General features: G+C 39.6%; 1 protein-coding gene across 1 annotated transcript in view; it reads right to left on the bottom strand.

Annotated features, from left to right (window-relative positions):
- GALNT18 (polypeptide N-acetylgalactosaminyltransferase 18) overlaps window positions 1-15242 on the bottom strand; it is a 353046-nt gene that overhangs the window by 92448 nt on the left and 245356 nt on the right. The window contains exon 6 of the mRNA XM_019975498.2: window positions 14396-14510. Within this exon, the coding sequence (XP_019831057.2) occupies window positions 14396-14510 (115 nt within the window). The remainder of the gene's footprint in view (window positions 1-14395; window positions 14511-15242) is intronic.

Below are 15242 nucleotides of genomic sequence, written 5' to 3'. Positions count from 1 at the left end.
AGGCAAGGCTCATGTCCCCACCCACCCACAACACATGCACACACACACACACACACACACACAGAAGGATGTGTTACTCTAAGCTCTCAGATTATTCTGAACTCCAGCTCCAGCTGGCCTGGCCCAACCATAACATTTAGAAGCAATCAGAGACTAAAATCCAATTTAAGGTGTTTAATTTTCTCTGTCTCCGGGGATGGGAGGTCAGAGAATCTGCTTGCAGCCTTTCTATGAGGTGTTGCTTCTGGTGGTTTCCTGAGACCACAGTTGAGCAAGAATGCTGGTGCCCACGTCCCTTCTCTTCCTTTTCAAGTCTCTCTCTCACTGTGCTGGCAGAGACTAGCTGACTTACCTAAAATTGTGGTGTCCAGTGGCATTGTCCTCATGGCTGGGTGAGATCAGTTATGGTGTTAGCCATGAGCTAACTCAGTCCACTAAGCCCAAGGCCTCTGGAGAGAACCACGTGGTCCCTCAAGTGCTTCAAAAAGCAGGAGGCTTGTCAAGCAGACGTTCACTTGCCTGAGCCTTTTTCACTGGTAATTTTAGCAAAGTCTCTAGCCTTTTAACCCTAGATACATTTTGTAAAAATCTCAAATAATGGCAATGCCTGTTCTGAGCAGTTGCTATACCCCCTACTTTGCTTTCTCTTCCTCCTCTGTGTCTCTGGCTCCCTGAACCCAGGTTTCTGACTTCCTGTCTGTTACGGGCATTTCTCCTTTGGCAGCTCCTCAATCTACCTCTTTTCTGAGGCTCTGGACTCTGGCTTTCAGCTCAGCTCTTGTCTCTGTCACCTCTTCTAGTGTTGAAGTCTCCTGCAACCTCAGGCGGAGAAGGCAATGGCACCCCACTCCAGTACTCTTGCCTGGAAAATCCCATGGATGGAGGAGCCTGGTGGGCCGCAGTCCATAGTTGGACAAGACTCAGAGACTTCACTTTCACTTTTCACTTTCATGCATTGGAGAAGAACACTCCAGTGTTCTTGCCTGGAGAATCCCAGGGACAGGGGAGCCTCGTGGGCTGCCGTCTATGGGGTCGCACAGAGTCAGACACGGCTGAAGCGACTTAGCAGCAGCAGCAGCAACCTCAGGTGAAGACACCATGTGATCCTGTCTGATCCAAGCCTATCTCCCATAAGAGATTTGAGCAGAAACCTCAAGCACTGAAATGGTATTGTGGTCATTTTCCAAAGCGATGCTGGCCCAGGTTTAGCTTCTGAAATTCAACTTTATGCCCTGGGTGATTTTAAATCCTGAAGGCAGAGGTGGATGAGCACTGTGACACAGTGATAAGGCATGAGCCCTGAACCACTCAGGCTAGTTCTGATCTTGAGTGACTTGGGGAGGCATTTTATTCTGTTACTTCCAGTTTCCTAACTTACAATATGGGGATAACAACATGGACCTCATGGGACTCACATTAAAATTAACCAGATAATATATATAAAGTGATGGTATTCAATAATGGAAGTTCCTCTCATTATTATTATCTTCCAGACTTGTGGCCTGATAGTTTATCAGCTGTGGAGCATGTATGAAATAATAGCTTTATGAAATAATAACCTTCTTTTGTTGCCCAAGAATCAATGTCACTTAGCCAAATCTTAGACATTGCAGACCTAGAAAGGCCAGTGACGGTAGCCAAAGAAATGTTTGCCTGGGCTCTCAGCAAATAGGTCATCCATCATGAGTTTACCTTTTCCTTTTACTGAAGTCACTGGTGAAAATGTTGAACAAGCCAGGATGAGCAAAAAGCCCACCAAAGGCCACTTTCTGGATTGCCAATGACCACTCTTCTTCCTCATCTGATAACCCGGCTTGCCTGTCACCCTCTGTTTCAGCACCAAGTTACAGATCCCTCGTTCTCAGCCTTAGAGCTCAGCCATAGTCAGGTTCTTTCTCAGTCGTCACTCTACGCCTGTCACCTCAACTCTCCGGAATGCCTGTCCTCCTCTTCCCACCTGGACAAAACACTTTCATTCCTTAGGCCCAGGCTAAATGCTGCCCCCTCCGTGAAGCCTCACCCAGCTCTGAAGGGCTGAGTGGTCACTCCCTCAGCTACTACAATACAAAGTGATGGTGTTCAATAATGGAAGTTCCTCTCACTATTATTATCTTCCAGACTTGTGGCCTGATAATTTATCAGCTGTGGAGCATGTATCTGATTGCAATACACATGCAATATTCATCCTCACCATTCTGATTCTGAGCACTGGGTTATGCCTTACTTAGGGCTTTAATCCAAATTGTATTCACAATGATGAATTTTCATTCAGGAAATATTTCTGGAATAAATGTCATTAAGGGACTTTAACTCTCTAGGTCATTTTCTATATAAGGTAATTAAAATATATTTCCTTTCATGCTAATTTTCCCATTTTATTTTACTAGACTTATTTTCATAGGGGTTAATACTTTTTTGCATTGATTTTACAACTGGGATATGATTTATCTATCAGCATTTTTTAAATCTACATCTATTTTACAATTATGGCCTCCCTCACAAAGTGGTCATGATCTCACCAAGTTGAGTTTTTCTGAATCAAATTTTGCAGATGTAAATTATATTACTATTTATTTCTTCAATCAGTCTTTTAACTTTCACTGTGTTCATTTTTTTTTATTGCTTCAGTTCATGTTAATGATCTTTACTACTACTCACAATTTGGAAAAAGAATGATGGTTGGCTATTCAAAAATTTTTAAAGAATTATCACAAGAAATAGTGTCTGCAGGGAGCTGTGTACTTACTATGGTTGCCAAAGATAGATCAAAGAACAAAGAAGTCCTTAAAGTCACAATGGAGCTTTAGGTCATGACATCCTGTTTAGGCTCAAGACATTTTCTATAATCTGTTAGCTAGTACTTAGAAGATGGGAAGGTGGTTGTCTTTCCAGCTAGTCTGAGAGCCACTCAAAGACAGAGTCTGTGTCATTCACCTCTAGTTTTCCAGCGCCTGGCAAGAATGAATGAATGAATATATACATAAATCCACAAGCAGAACATGAGAAATCTGATCTGATTTCTTACTGAAGGCCACTACACTATGCCTACCTATATAAGGCATAATGGTTTCTGAAGCCCCTTTCCCTGAGTTCATATCTTAGCTTTACCATTTTCCTGGGACAAGTTATACCATTTCTCGATGCTTCAGTATATCCTCCTGGAAGCGGGGGTAATAAAAGATTCTGCATCACAAGGTGGCTGCAAGGATTAAAGGAGCTAATATACGTAAAGCACTTAGGATGGTAGCTCACATGTAATTATTGCCACACTTCTATTAACTATTTCAGTCATAAGTCTCATCTACCTTTCTAATTATACCAAGGGGTGTTTATGTTCCCTGTTATAGGGAGCTCATGATTCCATTTGCCATCCTTTCCTTTTTAATGATTCTAATCTTCGTTTCTTGTATGGAATTGATATCTACATCCATTACAGCTTCCACCCCACTGTCTGTGGCTCTAACTTTCTGAGATATATAGAATAAAGTCTCTTACATTTGACTGGCCTTCAAACTTGACAGCTGTCCATTGAGCACTTACTAGTTTCCAAGCATCAGTATGAAGATTAACCAGTCATAAATCCTGACATTAAGTATTTTAAAGTATAGACAGAAAAGAAGTGGGAAAGATGCTATTTGGTTCTTTCATAGATCTTTTCTTCCTTTGAATCCAAGGTTTTCTTGATACACTGTTGGCAAGCCAAAATCCAACTTACAAACTTAATTCACAAACATTCGTGAGTTTGAACATACAAACATAATATAACGGCTACATAATAGAAATTGTGTGATATTAGTACATGAATACACAAATAGATTAATAGAACTGAAATAAAAAAATCCAGAAGCAAACCCTAAGTATGACATGACAATTTAGCCTATAATAACGGTAGTATTGTAAACCAGTGAGGAAAAGATGCAATTTTAAAAAGAAGGTATTAGGATAACTGGAGGGTCATTCAGAAAAATGAGACATTGGGTTCATTCCTCACACCATACATCAAGATCAATTCTGATGAACTGGAGATTAAAATGCAAAAAAACCAATCCTACAACTATTAGAAGAAAACATAGGTGACTTTTCTCTTTAAACTTAAAGTGGGTAAATTTTATTCTGACTAAACTCTGGAAGCAAGAAAGAAAAGCTAATGCATTTGCTTATGTTTAAAAAAAAAAAAGGCTTCTTTTGCATAGCAAAAAAAAAAAAAAAAAAAAAAAACCAACCCAGCAAAACACCAAAAGCAAAATCAAAAGACAAGTAACACACTGGGAAAAAATATTTGCAATGTATATGATGGGAAAAGTATTACCATTCCTAATGTGTAAAGAGGTTCTAAAAATAAAGATTAACAATCCTATAGGAAAATGGGCCAAAGATAAGAAAAGGTCATGGAAAAAAGAAATGCTAATAGCCTTAATCATGTGAAAAGCTTCTCAACCTACTTCTTAATAAGAGAAACGCAAATTAAAACTACTCTGAAAGCTATTTCTATCTGTCAGATTGGAAAAACTCCAAATATTTCACAACATACTTTGTTGATTGACGGTGAGGAAACAGGCAGCTTCACCATTCCTGGTGGGAAAAATACTACTCTAGAAGGATATTTGATGTCTAGCAAAATTACACATGTATTTGCCTTTTTATCTCACAATTTCCCTTTTAGGAAACTATTCAAACAATAATCCAGAAAAATATGAAAAATTGTATGCATGAGATGATTCATTACAGCACCAAGCACCAGAATAAACTATGAAATGTGCATGCATTGGAGCACCATGCGGCTATGAAAAAGCAATGAGGAATACCTCTATACACCATTGTAATCTTCAGAAAAAAATTTATATAGTGAAAAAAATCACAGCAGTGAAAAGTATACTAGCATACTTCTATTTATCTAAGAAAAAGAGATGTAAGTATATGCACATTTCCATTTTTTAAAAGGGTAAAATAAAACAAACAAGGTGTTTATGTTAGAGGTACTAAAGAAACAGGATAAAAAGGACAGTAATAGCAAATAGATTTTTCTGAATACACTTTCTTTTCTAGATTTGGTCTTGGAATTATGCAAATATTTACATAGCTGTAAGAATTAAACATGAAAAAAGCAATTCCTAAAAATCAAAAGCAAAATAAAAGAAATGAACCTATTTATTTGGTTAGTAGAATAATGCACAGAGAAGAACTATTCTAGTTTAAATCACAGTGATTTGACTTTACATTTCCAGTGGAATATAACCTAAAAGCAGAAAGAAATGCCAAAAAGAAAATTTAAACTGTTTTTAGTAATCATATCATTGGTGATAGTGTTCAGAGACAGTTGTATGCATGCTGAGGAATAAAACAAATAAGTAATTATGTTGATGTCATTGAGAACCAGAATTTTTGGCATCAGAGAAAGGAAACAGAGCTGTAAGATTGATGAAATTAAGTAAAAATCCTGTAGTGGGTTTCCCTGGTGGTCCAGTGGTTAAGAATCTGCCTGCCAGTGCAGGGAACACAGGTTCAATCCCAGGTCCGGGAAGATCCCACACGCAGTGAGGCAACTAAGCCTGTGTGCCAGAGCTACTGAAGCCGGCGCCCTAGAGCCTATGCTCTGCAACAAAAGAAAGCCACCACAATGAGAAGCCCGCTCACCCCAACTAGAGAGCAGGCCCCTGCTCTCTGCAGCAAGAGAAAGCCCTCATGCAGAAATGAAAGCCCCGTGCAGCCACACACACACACACACAAAGCCTGTAGTACTAAATTTGATTCAGAGAGATCATCATGAACATTGCAAGTGTTTTCTTTAAACAAAAAGAATATATCTAGCTCTAACCACTGAAAAGACCCAGAAACACAGACCAACTCAGTAGCAATGAATGCCTGTAGTGCCCAGACCTAGACTGTGATTTTTAAATACCACTTCTCACTAAAAGAAAGCTGAGCTCCTTAGAAAAAATGGCTGGTTACAAGTCTGGAGCAAGAAATGCATAGAGGGAACATTTCTGATGCCAGAGAAGTCATTAAAGAGGCAAAAGGACTCTTTCCTGAGGAACGAGTGTCAATAGGCTCCCAATGGCCAAAGGTGAAAAAACTGCAAATCAATTAGGGTATTATATAAAATGAATTGAAACACATCAAGTATATTTAAAACTAAGTTCATAACAGTACTCAAAAACCGAATTGGCTCCCTCTAAAAGATGGTAGAGAATCAACTCATTATTTTGCAAACTGTAATAGAATTATTTATTCTGACTTTTCCTAATGAACTGTGTTGTATTTCCAGGCAACCAAAGAATGGATGACTATAAATGTCTCTTTATGAAAGTTATTCCAGCTAATAAACAAAGAAGGAAAAATAAAATTAAAATATCACCATTTTCCAACCCTTAATGAATTACTTGATCTAGGCACTAATCAGCAGTAACTGCTAACATCACAAACGGGGAGACAGCAAGACATTAGATACCCGGTGATGAAAGCGCGCACATATTGCCTTTGAAATATTCTTGCTACAAAACTGAACCTACACCTCCAGGTCTAACTAGCAATTTAGAAGAAATATACAGAACAGGAGAGTTAAATGACATCAGGGAAATGCAATCAGAAAAACCTAGACTGTGGGAGTCTCCACAGGACAAATAACCTGGTCTTTTTAAAAATAAATTACAGGGAGAAAAAAAGAAATGGAGAAAGAAATCCAGTGGATTAATAGAGACTTATAAGACATTAATCAACTGGATCCTGATTCAAGCAAATTGTAAAACAAAGTAAAAACTGCTGAGAGAATTGGCGGAAATGTGAACACTGACTGGATAATTGATGGTATTAGGGAATTCTGTTCAACACTTTTAGGACTGAAATAGTATTGTGATCATGTTTCTCTCAAAAAGTTCTTATCTATTTTAGATGCATATTGAAATATTTTTTGATGATATAATATCTGGGATTTGCTTCAAAAAGCCAGAGTTAGGGAGAATTGGGTATGAATAGAGATTAAAACCAAATTGCCCATTAGTTGACAATGTTGATATTGGGTGATGGATGGAAGGGGATTTATTATACCATTCTCTCTATTTGGGGATATGTTTGAAATTGCCCATAATAAAGAAGCTTTTTTAAAAAAATTCCATTTATGATAAGGTATTTGGAATATAGAGTACAGTATCCTAGACACTATATTACATGTTTTAGAGGACATTTGAACCTAGGTTCCAAATTCCCTTCCTATATGAGAGACAACATCATGTGTGATACTTGGACCCATGGAACTTGAAAGGAGGCATATGTGACCTGTCCCTGACCCCTGGAAGCATGTGCCTATAACCTAGGTTTAGCCAACTGTATGAGCTCATGCAGTACTTTGAATTTTGGTGACTGTCACCAAGACCCAAGCAATGGGACTGGCTTATAGCAGGACTATAATACTCTGTACCAATTAAAGTGTGCTTAAAAAAATAAAGCACTATATGAAATGTATGGTTGTATATTTATGGGACATAGATATATCTGCATGTATAATAATAATAGATATGATCATGTTTTGTATAGAGCCCTTTATAGTTTACAAAGTATTTGAATTGATTTCTTGTTATCTTTATTGTTAAAATAATGATTATAATAATGAGATAATAAACCATAAGAAGGAATTAACATTTTTTGGCCAATATAAATATTTTTAGTTGTATAACACTATTAGGATAGTAATATCTGGCTTGCCTATAGCACTTGATTGCTAGATACATTAAATAGGATAATTGTAGGGAAACAGCTTTGAAATACAGATGTCAAGGAATTTACTGCCTATATTTTCTTCTAGGAGTTTTATGGTTTCAGGTCTTATGTTCAGGTCTTTAATCCATTTTGAGTCAATTTTTGTGTATGGTTACATTTTTGTATTATGTTAGATAATGGTCCAGTTTTGTGATTTTGCATGTGGCTGTCCAGTTTTCCCAATACCATTTATTGAAGACACCATCTTTTGTCTGCTGTATATTCTTGGTTCATTTGTTGTAAATTAATTGAGCATATATGAATGGGCTTATTTCCGGGATCTCTATTCTTTTCCTTTGATTTATTTGTCTGAGTTTATGCCAATACCGTACTGTTTTGATTTACAGTTTTTTAAAGTGCTATTTTGGTTGCATTTCACATAATGTAATATGCAGTATTCAATATATTTGTTATATTGCTATATTCAGTTCAAAATAGGAGAAGGAAATGGCAACCCACTCCAGTATTCTTGCCTAGAGAATCCCATGGACAGAGGAGCCTGGTGGGCTGCTGTCCATAGGGTCGCACAGAGCCGGACACAACTGAAGCGACTTAGCATGCATGCATGCATTGGAGAAGGAAATGGCAACCCACTCCAGTATTCTTGCCTGGAGAATCCCAGGGACAGAGGAGCCTGGTGGGCTGCCGTCTATGGGGTTGCACAGAGTCGGACATGACTGAAGTGACTTAGCAGCAGCAGTTCAAAATGTTTTAAAATTACTAGTATATTTCTCCTTTGACCTATGCTATTCAGAAATGTTTCACAATTTCCAAAAATATGGCTTCTTCCTATACTTTTTAGGTATAGATTTTTAATTTAATTCCATTGAGATCAAAGAATGTGCTTATATGATGTTACTCCCTTGAAATTGAATTTTGTGGTTGTTAGATGCAGTGTTGCACATATGCCCATTTGATTTAAACTATCAATTATGTTGGTCTATCAATTACTGGGAAAATTTATTAAAATCCTCAACTACATTAGTGATGCTGTTGATGTCTCCTTTAAATTCTACCCATTTTATGTTTTATAAATTAAAGCTGTGCCATTAAGGTACATAGAAACTTATAATTTTCATATATTCCTGATAAACTTAACATACTTTCACCTTGTAGAAATCTACCTTATTTATCCTAAAGCATGGTGCAATAGTATTTTTTTAAACATTAATTTAACTACAGCAACTTTCTTTTGATAGTATTTACCTGCCATGACATTCTCCATCTGTTTACATTTTAACTTATCTGTATTATCATATTTCAGGCTTATAAATAGACTACAGATAAGTTCTAAAATCCAGTCTGCAAATGTTAATCTTAATTTGGCCCATGCACATTTACTACATTTACTGATATATTTGGATTATTTCTACCATTTCATATATTTTCTTCTTGAATTACCTGTCTTGTTTCTCTTTCTTACCATTTTCATATCTTGTTTTTTTCCCTCTACTTCTTTAGAAGTTAGACTTTCTATATCTATGATATTCATGGCTTCTCTAGGAATTTTAACAGATTATTTTATCAGAATTTAAAGTCAACTAGGATCTTCTCCATCTTCACAAACAATATAGACATTTTAAGCACTTTATTTATAATCACTCCCTCCCAACTTATTTGCAATTTTCATCATGCACTGTAATTTTGTTTTAATAACCCCACAATACATTACTGGTGTTAATAACTCTATAATACCATACTAAAGTGTTATTTACCATGAATATTTCTTTACATTTACTCATATATCTGTACTTACTCATATATGAGCTAATTATTAATCTTTTATTTCAGAATTCCTTCTGAGCTCAGGAATACAAGTATCATTCAGATACTTGTGTCTGAAGTATATCCTTTAAAAACTTTTTAATGAGGATCTGTCAGTAGCAAACTCAGTTTTGTGTCAGAAAATAGCTTCCTTTTACCCTAGTTCTTGAAGGAATTTTTTAAATTGAATGTACATGTAAAAGTTGGCTTTTCTCTAGCAATATAGAAGATGTTATTTCATGGTCTTCTGGGTTCCACTATTACCACTGGAAAGTCTGCTGTTATTCTAATTATCATAAAATTTTAGGTAGTCTCTCTTTTCTGATTGTAAGGTCTCCTTGTCATCTTTGCTTTTCTATGGTTCCATGTCTATGGAACCCTATTCTATGTCTAAATGTGAATATTTTTGTATTTATTTTACTTTGGACAGGTTGACTTCCTGAATCTGAGAATTGGTGTCTTTCAGCAGTATGGGAACATTTTCAGTCATTTCTCTCCAAATATTGCTGCTGCTTAATCCTCTTTCTATCATCACCATTTGGAATTCTAAGCTATTTGACCCTCCTCCTCATTTCTACATATCTCTCAACCTCTTTCTTTCGTATTTTTTTTCCTTGTCTTCCCAGATGATTTTGAATTATTTCTTTAGCACTATTTTCCAGTTTACTTAGCTTTTCCCTTTAATATCTATCTAGCTGTTTAATCCATCCACTAAGCTTTTAATTTCCATTTTTATGTTAGTCATGTTTGAAATTCTATTTTTATCCAAATATGACTGGTCTTTTTATAGTCTCCTGCTTTATACTCATATTTAAATCTCTTTTAAAAGTTACTAAATATACAACTTCTATCCTATATCTGATAGATTCAATGCTTGAAGACTTTGTAGATCAAATTTGGCTGTCCAATGCTTTTGCTGGTGTTTGCTCTTGGTTCTTTTTCCGTTGTCTGCTTTATGATTTAAAAAAAAAAAAAAGGAAAACAACTTGAAATCACATTCCTTGGAACTCTAGCTAGGAGAAACTTTGTGGCCTGGGTCCTTCTCAGAGAGGATTTGTATACACTTTTGCAGATGCCTAAAAACTTCCAATAACTTTAAGCTAAATTTTCCTCTTGAGATTCTCTCGATTTTAGATGATAGGCACGAGGGAGGGGCTCACAGGGGAGAATTTTTCTTTTCTTCCTGGTCTAAGGTTGAGACAGGCAATCTTCACTGTAATAATGAAAATGTGGGTGGGAGTAGTTCTAGCCCACCTTTACATTCAGGTAATTGGCCTTTGCAGTCCCTGCTTTACGGGAGGTAAGGGGTAGGGGTTATTTTATTAGTCTCTTAATGTTGGTTAAGCCTCGCGTTTTGTGCTTTGTCTTTCAGTCGTGTCTGACTCTTTGCGACCCATGGACTGTAGCCTGCCAGATACCTCTGTCCATGGGGATTTTCCGGGAAAGAATACTGGAGTGGGTTGCCATGCCCTCCTCCAGCTTAAGCCTTAGTCTTTGTGTCCTGTCCTCTGTATACTCCATGAAACTGGGATATCATAAGCTTCAAGTTACCAGGTTCTTCAGATATAATGGACTCAGGCTTTCTATGGTTCCTACTTTCACATAGGTTTTGGTGTTTGTATTGATTTCCTTGGGTTGTTATAACAAAGCATGGCCAACTGAATTATCTAAAACTACTGAAATGTACTCTCTCACAGTTCTGAAGGCTAGAAGTCTGAAATCAAGTATTGGTAGGCAATGCCCTCCCTAAAGCTCTGGGAAAGGATCCTTCCTTTCCTCGTCTAGCTTCTGGTAGCCACAGCATTCAGTGGCCTGTGGCATCATAACTCCAATCTCTGTCTCCATCTTCACATGGTCATCTTCCCTCTGTGTCTGGGTCCAAAGTCTACTTCTTTTATAAGGACACCAGTCATACTGGATTAAGGCCCACCCTGACCCAGTATGACCTCATCTTAACCTGATTACATCTGTGAAGGTCCTATTTCCAAATATGATCATATTTAAAGGTACAGAGGGTTAGAATTTCAACATGTTTTAAAGGAGATTCAATTCAACCCATAACAGTTCCTAGCCACTTTTTAATTCCCTGCCAGCTCCTGAATTCTTTCTTATATATTCTAGTATTTTATAGCTATCATCGGTATAATCTTTCTGTCTTCTATTCAGTGTCAGCTCTTATTTCTCACTCTTTTCATTCTGCTTTCCCATAGCAGTTCCCTTCTTTTTTTCCTATTGACTTGTAGACTTAGAAATTGGGGAAAACAAGGCTTATTAGAATTGAGTGCAAAATAAGAATAAGGTTGTAAATGAAGACTCTGTGGACACGATTGTGTAAAGTAGAAGAAAATTACTGCATAGGCACTGTAATACTCTTTGGGGAATGCACAAGGAACATTTATTCCTAGATCACTGTGGTATATCTAACTAGGCTTTTGAATCATAAAGACCCGAGGGTGAATCTTTTCTCTGCCTCTTATAAGTCATATGACTTTGAGAACATATTATGTAAGCTTTTCATTTCACAACTTCCTCATCTGAAAAAGGGGGTATTATGATAACAGCTACTTTTTAGGGTGCTTTGTAGATGGATGATATAAGTAAACTGCCAGAGCAGGTATTGAATATTTGTGCAAATGACTCTGTTTCTGTGTGCCAGATGGGTAAGGACTTTGAATAAGTTGCCTCTGAATAAGTGAGGGGAGGAAAGCAATGTCTCTAACTTTTTTTTTTTTTAATCACACGGCATGTGAGATCCTAGTTCTATGACCAAGGATTGAAACCAAGTTAATTCAAATTAACTAGCTTCTGTCCTCAGCTCTGCCAGCCAACAAGTTGCTCGGTATCTGCTTTAAAAACCACGTTTCCTTCAACTCCATGACACTTCACCGCTGTCAAACAGGAGGAAACAGACAGAAAAAAAAAAAAAAAAAGCCAGGCAACATTTTGTATTGTATTTTACACCCCCAGCACAAAACCCCCAAATTTTAAACAAGTATTGAAAGCCTCACCCAGGCCTATACTCCAGAACACCTTTATATTAATAATCTAGGCAAGGAAAAGCCAGAAATCTCCCACCACTCTGTGATTGACTCACATATATGTTGGAGGCAGAGTTCACAAATCTAATTCCTTTCCCCATTCCCAGACATTTTTACCCAGAAAGCCTAAGTGACTAGAGGCGGTTCTGCCCGTTCAGCCAATTCCCAGCAGCAGCTTCTAGTGAAAAATATTATGTTTGGGGGCAAGCATTTATCCAGGAGTGTTTGGAAATGAGATGGTGAGGACGCACATGGTGACTAAATGACCGGTGTAGGGAGAGCAGAGGAATGAGGGCGATTATGCAGGCTCTGTCCTCTATGAATACATTAGCTCCTCAACGAACCCATGTATCTTGACTGCCTCCAAAGCAATTTCTTTGGGTTTCAGTGAATACAGGTGTATGGAAGTGTTCTCTAAGCTCGGCTTCAGACAGGCCGCTCCAGCCTCCAGAACTTAAAGCCCTAGCATTAAGCCTGGGTGACAAGCCAGGCCCATGCAGCCTGCCAGGCCATTATAGTTGTGAGATGCTCATTAGAGATGCCCAGTCTCCAGTCAGGAAAGGGCAGGGGCTGTCCAGCTCCAGTTGACTGCCCAGTGGGTAGTAGGGATGGCTAAGGAGGGTTATCCAAGCTGGAGTCCTTGAGTGGAAACTGGAGATTGGGAACAGGAGATGGCCAGATACAGACACTGAGGTCAAAGGGGCAGGAGTGGGGTCACTGGTGGGAACCAGGCAGATGCTAGGTGGCCTGCATGGAGGGTTGGCAGTGAGGGGGAACAGCTTGGATGACTGCCTTGAACAGAGCAGGTACGAGGGCTGGCCAGGGACTGGCAAGCCTGTAGTGCATGTGGGCCAGGCTGCTTAAAGATCCCTGTGGAGAGGACAATGGGGACCACAGTGGGGACAAGCCCAGCTTGCATGTCGCTTTTTTCAAGAGGCGAGAACCACAACCTGGACAGAGAGGTGGTCCTCCCTTTACAGGGCGAGGCCCTTCCTTGCATCCCAGATCACACTTCTGTCAACTGCCAAGGGGTCGAATGTGTCTCTCAGTCATGGGGAAGGCTTCCTTTTGGAGTTACCTTTTCACAGGCCCAGAGGAAGGGGTCAGTGCCTTGGAAACATTCCTATATGATGAGAAAATAAATGCTGCCTAGTGTGGACTCACACCACACATTGAGAGCTGCAAAGGGCCCTGTACTTTGGGGTAGGATGGTGGATATCTCTGGAGAGTGATGTGAGGCATGTACGTGCCTGAGGGTCTGAACCACGTTGGGGGTCAGGAACCTGCATGGCGTGAGCCTGGCTGTGCTCTGCTGTTTATACTCCGCGAGTTTATTTCTCTGTGGCACTCTCTTGACAAAGTCTTTAGGAAGGTTCTGTGGGCCACTGTGGAGGAGATGGAGAATAACAGAAACCCCGAGGGGAGGTAACAGTGAAGAGAAGCGGCTCTGAGGGTCCCTCTTATTCACCTCCCTGTTCCTGGAGCTCCCTTTTGCTCACTCCCTGTGAAACCTGCATTTGGTTTCAAAACAGGGGTTTATTTCCTTGATTTGGGAGATCAACTCTCTCATGTTTCCACCTCAGCAAAAACAGTTTCTGATGTTCTTTTCTTCCTGAAAATTCTAGAGGCCCCAACCTGTGTCTCTATCCCATCCCTAGCAGCCCTGATCACATATGCATGGGCCTAGCAGCCCTGATCACATATGCATGGGCCAAGGTTAGGGACTGGACGTTCAGTATCAGTCCGCCACCGTCAAGCCTAAACCAAATTTCTGCACCCCCTGGACTCATTCACCCACTGGGGAGCTGAGCGAAGCCTTCCTGGTGAGAAACCCTGCTCACCCTGATCCCGAGCTCGACATTTTCGCCTCCGTAGACCTCCATGCCTTCGTCCAGCAGGCCGATCTCCTGGAAGTACTGGCGGTCCACGATGAAGCAGCCGATGAGGGCAGGGCTCCTGCAGGGCATGGAGAGATGGAGGGCAGTTAGCAGAGGGGCCGTCTCATGGGGGTCAACAGAACAGGAAGCACAGTGCTGCCTTCCTGCCAGGAGGGTCTGGCCTTCTCCCTTCCTTTGCTGCCAAAATTGGCAGCCTCGTTCTCTGAGTGGCTCCCCCAGGTCCACCCTCACCAACTACTCCAGGGAGCCTTTTCCATTAGGACAGAGGCAGACAGCTCCTGTCCTGTGACCAGGCATTGTTTTTGGTGGTGGTTGCCTGTGTGTCGACCAGAGAAGTAATGCTTAGTCTGCCAGTCTTGACCACATTGTATCTCTGGCTGTCCTGACCCCTGCATTTTGAACTACAAAGCTGGCCTCTGTTGCTACCTGTGTACCCACAACAACCTCCCCATTCTTCACCTTGGTCCCTTTAGAGAGATGAGCTGGGGCTTTGGATAGCATAGTAAATCATTTGGATTTTATCTGTGGATAAAGGAATGTCAACGAAGAATTTTAAGCAGACAGTGGTAGTAAGCAGATCTGTGTTTATAAAAAGAATACTCTGGCAGCTGTGGGGTGATCGATTGGAGGAGATTGGGTAGAAATCGAGGAATCCGGTTGGGAAGCTTATTGTTATATCCAGGTGAGCAATGATGAAGACCTGGGCTGGAGTACCAGGAATGGAGATAGGGATTGTTTAAAGACATATATGGAGGTAAAATCAGCAGAAGTTTGAGACAGATGAACTCTG

This window comes from Bos indicus, chromosome 15, assembly GCF_029378745.1.
Source record: "Bos indicus isolate NIAB-ARS_2022 breed Sahiwal x Tharparkar chromosome 15, NIAB-ARS_B.indTharparkar_mat_pri_1.0, whole genome shotgun sequence".
NCBI classification, from domain to species: Eukaryota; Metazoa; Chordata; class Mammalia; order Artiodactyla; family Bovidae; genus Bos; species Bos indicus.
This window is presented reverse-complemented; position numbering and strand designations above follow the sequence as displayed.